We start from the raw sequence: 6,340 nt of genomic DNA on the forward strand, positions 1-6,340 counted from the left end.
AGGTTGTGTTGAAATTGTTCACAAGACAATGGTTCTTCCATGACACAACGAATCTGTTCAACATCTAGTTTTACAATCATTGGAGTAAAATTGAATCGACCTATGAAATAGAAATTGATACCTTTTCTTCTAAACTATGTTGAGATTAATATAAGATATTGAGGATAGATGTTGGAAGAACATTTAAGTTCAATTTATGTCACTTATCTTGAATTAAATTTGCTTGTGATTAAATGTTATAAAATGAATACCATCCCTTAGAGGCAACAGCATCCAATAAAGCATATGATGGAACTCCCATGCATATATTCCTCTGAAAACACCAAACAAAAAAAGCTTATCTTTGTCCTTCAATGTGGGGTATTGATTCCCTTTCACCATAGGAAGAGAATATATATATATATATATTTGTTTTTTTCTTTTTGAAGGAATACGAAGAGAATTTTAGACAACTATATCTTGCACTTTGTTTTCCTCAATGACTTTTAAACTTTAACAGCTTATTGCATGATTCTCCACTCTTAGTTTAAAGACTTCAAACAAAGCAAAAAAAAAAAAAAGAAAAAAAGCCTCCCCTTTTGCACTGTTCTTAATTATCTCAAAACCTCTGAAACTCTCCCAAACCACATTACACCTTAACAAGATTTTACACATACAACAGACGAAGCGACAAAAGCGTCGTCCCATACGAAATGAGCTCACCCACAGCAGGCAACGACAAGGAAGCTGACTACAAGCTGAAGGATACAAAACCGAACCTCGGTGAGCGATGGCCGCATGGTGGGCTACGCGGAGGGGGCGGGTGGATAACGAGCGAGAGAGCGACGAGCACATACGATCTTGTGGAGCAGATGTTTTATCTTTACGTTCGGGTGGTGAAGGCGAAGGACCTACCCCCGGACCCGGTGACGGGGAGCTGTGATCCATATGTGGAAGTGAAGCTGGGGAATTATAAGGGAAGGACTCAGCATTTTGAGAAGAAAACAAACCCTGAATGGAACAACCAAGTATTTGCTTTCTCTAAAGACAAGATTCAGTCTACTGTTCTTGAAGTTTTTGTTAGAGATAAAGAGATGGTTCCAAGGGATCAATATGTTGGGAAAGTGGTGTTTGATTTGAATGAAGTGCCAACCAGAGTCCCGCCGGATAGCCCCTTGGCGCCGCAGTGGTACAAGTTAGAAGATCGAAAAGGCGATACCAAGGTTATATGAATTGATACCCTCAATTACTATGTTTCGTCTGATAATCATTTAATTTATTTTTTTTTAATTTTTGAAAATTAAACTCATAAATACTATGACCCTTTATTGATTTATTTGTTTTGTTATTAATCTTTTTAGAATTTTTTTCCTTTAAAATCCATGTGGGGTTTTAAAATCTAACAAGAAGGAAAAAAGAGTTTAAAAACTTGCTTTTATTTTTAATTGGCTATGAAATCACATAATTACAGGGTGGGTTTGGTTTAAGTTTTCAAGAAGTTAATTTTTAAAATAAGTCATTTTAAAAAAATTGAAATATTTTACTATCATTCAAAATAAATTTTGAAACACTTTCAGATTTAATTTTAAAAAAAATTATCAAAAGAGTTTAACTAAAAATGAATTTTTTGAAAAAACATTTTTTCTTTAATCAATCAAAATATGCTCACATATATATTTATGATAAAATAATTCAAGCTTGTTAAAGTTGTAAGTTTAAGGTTAAGATGGATACACTTGCCTGTAAAAGTTGAACGTTTTATAGTTAATATTTTCATTATTTTCATTCATATCACTATTCCTTAGTATCATTTCCTTTGTTATGGAACTTGGAAATTAGTACAATACCCATCAAGTGACTATATATCAATAATAACTTAGAGATAAAATGGCTCTATTCACCAATGAAATTAAAAGTTTAGCCAAACTAATAGATTATGGTAAATTTAATTCTCCCACAGGTGAAAGGAGAGATCATGCTAGCAGTTTGGATGGGAACGCAGGCGGACGAAGCATTTCCAGATGCGTGGCACTCCGACGCAGCATCGGTTCATGGGGAGGGCATCTACAATATCAGATCAAAAGTGTACGTTTCTCCAAAGCTATGGTACCTAAGAGTGAATGTAATAGAAGCCCAAGACGTTGAGCCACAAGATAAAAGCCAACCACCACAAGCATTTGCAAAAATCCACGTAGGAAAACAAGTGTTGAAAACAAAGCTATGTCCAACAAAAACCACAAACCCAGTTTGGAACGAAGACCTAATCTTCGTCGTAGCCGAACCTTTTGAAGAACAGCTTGTTTTAACGATCGAAAATAAAGTATCGTCAGCAAAAGACGAAGTCATGGGGAGATTAATAACGCAACTAAACGGATTCGAGAGACGTTTGGATCATAGAATAGTTCATTCACGTTGGTTCAATCTTGAGAAGTTTGGATTTGGAACTTTAGAGGGAGACAAAAGGCATGAATTGAAGTTTTCTAGTAGGGTTCATTTAAGGGTATGTCTTGAAGGAGCTTATCATGTAATGGATGAATCCACAATGTATATAAGTGATGTGAGACCAACAGCAAGGCAACTTTGGAAGCAGCCAATTGGGATTTTTGAAGTTGGGATTTTGAGTGCTCAAGGGCTTCAACCAATGAAAAAGAATGATGGGAAAGGGAGTACAGATGCTTATTGTGTGGCCAAATATGGCCAAAAATGGGTTAGAACAAGGACAGTAACTGACAGCTTCAATCCAAAATGGAATGAACAGTACACTTGGGAGGTCTATGATCCTTGCACTGTCATCACTATTGGAGTTTTTGACAACTGCCATTTGGGTGGGAATGATAAGAATGACTCAAGAATTGGGAAGGTAACCTACTAAATCACCATTACAATCCATAGCCTAAACAGGGTTTAGAATGGTTTTCCAAGTATTAGAAAAAACTATTTAAATAAATTATAAATTTAGTCTTTATAGTTCGAAGAAAATTACAATTTAGTGTTTATGATTTGTACAATAGAGATTATATATGAAAATTTTATCAAACAACAAAAACTATTTTTGAGGTTGTATCAAATTATAGGGACTATTTATGAAGTTTTATCAAACTACGGAATCTATTTATGAGGTTTTTATCAAATTACAAGGACTATTTATGAGGTTCTATCAAATCATAGGAACTAAATTCTACTAAAATCATAAAAACTAAATTTGTAATTTAACCATTAAACTATTTTTAAGCATTTGAAAAGTCAATCTAAGTCATCCCTAGGTTTATAGATCAATTATGCTACATTGAATCTTTGGTTTTATATCTTTCTTTTGTCTTTATAAAAGCTTTTAGCTTTATTCTATTTTGGTACTCTAGCTTTATAATATCTATTTAGTCTCTTTAGACTTTTACAAAATAATTATTTTCTTTTTAAAATTTTAAAGTCTTTACTATAGCCATTTAACTTTAGAAAATGGTTATTTGGTTCAAGACTCCTTTTAATATCTATTCTAGTCTTTAAATTTTTCAAAATAATTATTTTGGTATTTCGTGTGCTTTTGCTTTTAACAAATAGATAGTGTATCTTTTAGTATATAATGATGTGAGCATGTATATATTTGAGTAATGTAATGGTAATTAATAAGTTGTCTAAAGTAAATATTTGGTGAATAATATATTTAAAAAAAAATTAGAAAAAGACGCAAAATGGTTATCTATAAAGTTTAAAGACCAAAATTATTATAATTATTTTAATGTGATATTTTAAGAGCTCAAAGAACTAATATATTGTAAGCGTAATAGAATATAAAATTTAATAATTCATTTAAAATAATATTAAGAGGTGCTACAAAGATGAGTGCCGTCGGAGATGCATCAAAATATTTTTCTTTTGACTTGAATTTTTTTTCAATATTTATCTTATAATCATTTTATTGTTTTGAACAGGTACGAATAAGGCTTTCAACACTTGAAATGGATAGAATCTACACCCATTCATACCCACTCCTTGTGTTGCAACCATCCGGATTGAAGAAAATGGGAGAGCTCCAACTAGCTGTGAGATTCACATGCCTTTCCCTTTCTCACATAATCTACCTCTATGGCCATCCCCTCTTACCTAAAATGCACTATCTCCACCCTTTCACTGTCAACCAGCTAGACAGCTTAAGATTCCAAGCCATGAGCATCGTAGCCACGAGACTTGCCCGAGCCGAGCCGCCTCTACGAAAAGAAGTCGTAGAATACATGTTAGATGTAGATTCCCACATGTGGAGTATGAGAAGAAGCAAAGCCAACTTCTTCCGAATCGTTGCCCTATTCTCGGGTGTCATTTCGATGAATCGATGGCTCGGAGAAGTTTGCCAATGGAAGAACCCTGTTACGTCTATCCTTGTCCACATCCTCTACTTCATCCTCATTTGTTTTCCCGAACTCATCCTCCCAACAACTTTCCTCTACATGTTCCTCATCGGCATCTGGAACTTTCGGTTCCGACCGAGGCATCCACCGCACATGGATATAAAGCTCTCTTGGGCCGAGGCAGTTCATGTAGACGAACTCGATGAGGAGTTTGATACTTTTCCAACGTCCAAGACACAAGACGTGGCACGGATGAGGTACGATAGGTTGAGAAGTGTTGCGGGGCGGATTCAGACGGTGGTCGGGGACATCGCGACTCAAGGGGAGAGGTTTAGGGCTCTACTTAGTTGGAGGGATCCAAGAGCTACAAGTCTTTATGTTGTGTTTTGCCTAGTTGTGGCTATTGGGTTGTATATTACACCATTTAAGATTGTGGCTTTGGTTGCGGGGGTTTATTGGCTTAGACATCCTAGGTTTAGGAGTAAGCTGCCATCGGTTCCTAGTAACTTCTTTAGAAGGCTTCCATCTCGAGTTGATAGCTTGCTTTGAAAGTTCATGTTAGGAACCCCCACTATTTGAAAAGCTAATTCTTGAAAGATATATCTTTTAAACCTTCTTGTTTGTTCGTTTATTTTTTTCGTCTTTGTGAATTTACATAGTCCATATAGTTTGGAATAAGTCAGAATTTAGTTCTATGATTTGATAAAATCCTCATAAATAATCTCTCTACTGAGGAGATAATAATGAAGGGAACGAATCTCGTAGTGGAAACAAGTGATTGCTTTTACTTTGATTTTGCTTTAGAATTTTACAAATAGAAAAGAAACATGGTACATTAATAATGTAATCTAACCGGTTAAGCATGAAAAACAAGGAAAAAGAAGTAACTTTTGAAGATCACAACTTTCTTCGAATTTCCCTTATCACGAGCAAATCTCCACAGTACATACGGGATGCCCCCAAAAAGTCTTCCCAACTATTCTCTTGACAAGAATGGACTTGTGGAAGCCTTCTTTTGAATAGAGAAAGTGGGATATTGTACAAAGAGAATTTTCTCTGCGATGTTGAGAAGGGAAAAGAACTTGAGAGAAAGGGAGTTATTATCTCTTCAAGTAAAAAATCAATTGGGTAACCTCTACTCCAAATACAGAGATTCTGCATTTAAGGTGCCAGGGAGTTAATTTACTATTTAAATTAAATTAAATTAAATAATAAATAATAATTAGATCAATAATCAATTAATTAATTTAAATATCTCATATTTGATTATATATTTGAATCATATAAATACACCTCTCTCATAACCTATAATTTTAATAGAAATATCGTTCACATTAACTTCTAACCTATAGTTTTAATATGAATCTCATCCATATTATTTATTATTTGAATCTCTTTCAAATATATTAAATTTCTCATATTACATAGTTTAACTTTGAATCTCATTAAAATTAACTTTATATTATAATGTATTTATACACATTATATTAATTGTATTATATACCGTTATCATAAATTCCCTTAATCAATTTGAACATTTCAAATTCTTTCAAAACTATTGGTCCTTGCTAGCAGGGTGACCTAATAGACCTATAGACTATAAATACATTCATTAACTACGAGCAAACTACTATAGACCCATAATTGCATTCCTATGCACCGTAGAACATGTTGCATCCATGAATATAGCTATTACAAGTCGATCCTTCACGAGTTCACCGAGGCACTCAATCTTATCCGTATACTATAAACCTTTTAGGTTATCTCTTGAACATGATCCACCATGTATGTCAATTACGTATTGTTCAAGACTATATATGATAACCTTGGATTTTTTTGGTTAATGGAGTATTTCATAATTAATTAATAAATAAATAAATAAATAAATTGCGAGGGTTAGGACATAAACCCCAAAAATCTCCCATTTGCATTAAAGCCGGTGAAACATAGCCGGTGAGACATGTATCCTAGGGCATATTCTATACCTAATATGTTCTCATATTTAAATGCTAATTGAG

At 33.9% G+C, this 6,340-nt stretch overlaps 1 protein-coding gene across 1 annotated transcript; it reads left to right on the forward strand.

The window, feature by feature from the left end:
• Positions 1-469: 469 nt before the first annotated feature.
• Positions 470-4,947, forward strand: LOC120074414 (FT-interacting protein 1-like). The gene is made up of 3 exons (XM_039027531.1): positions 470-1,202; positions 1,940-2,839; positions 3,909-4,947. The coding sequence occupies exons 1-3, from the start codon at positions 693-695 to the stop codon at positions 4,869-4,871; spliced, it is 2,373 nt and encodes a 790-aa protein (XP_038883459.1). The 5' UTR covers positions 470-692; the 3' UTR covers positions 4,872-4,947.
• Positions 4,948-6,340: the final 1,393 nt, after the last annotated feature.

Source organism: Benincasa hispida, chromosome 3 (genome assembly GCF_009727055.1).
Source record: "Benincasa hispida cultivar B227 chromosome 3, ASM972705v1, whole genome shotgun sequence".
Classification (NCBI taxonomy): domain Eukaryota; kingdom Viridiplantae; phylum Streptophyta; class Magnoliopsida; order Cucurbitales; family Cucurbitaceae; genus Benincasa; species Benincasa hispida.

Bases quoted from the DNA above. Each gene is read 5' to 3' on its own strand.
- LOC120074414 (XM_039027531.1), top strand. From the start codon at position 693: ATGAGCTCACCCACAGCAGGCAACGACAAGGAAGCTGACTACAAGCTG. The intron at 1,203-1,939 runs GTTATATGAATT...ATTCTCCCACAG, and splicing joins ATCGAAAAGGCGATACCAAG to GTGAAAGGAGAGATCATGCT. The intron at 2,840-3,908 runs GTAACCTACTAA...TGTTTTGAACAG, and splicing joins ATGACTCAAGAATTGGGAAG to GTACGAATAAGGCTTTCAAC.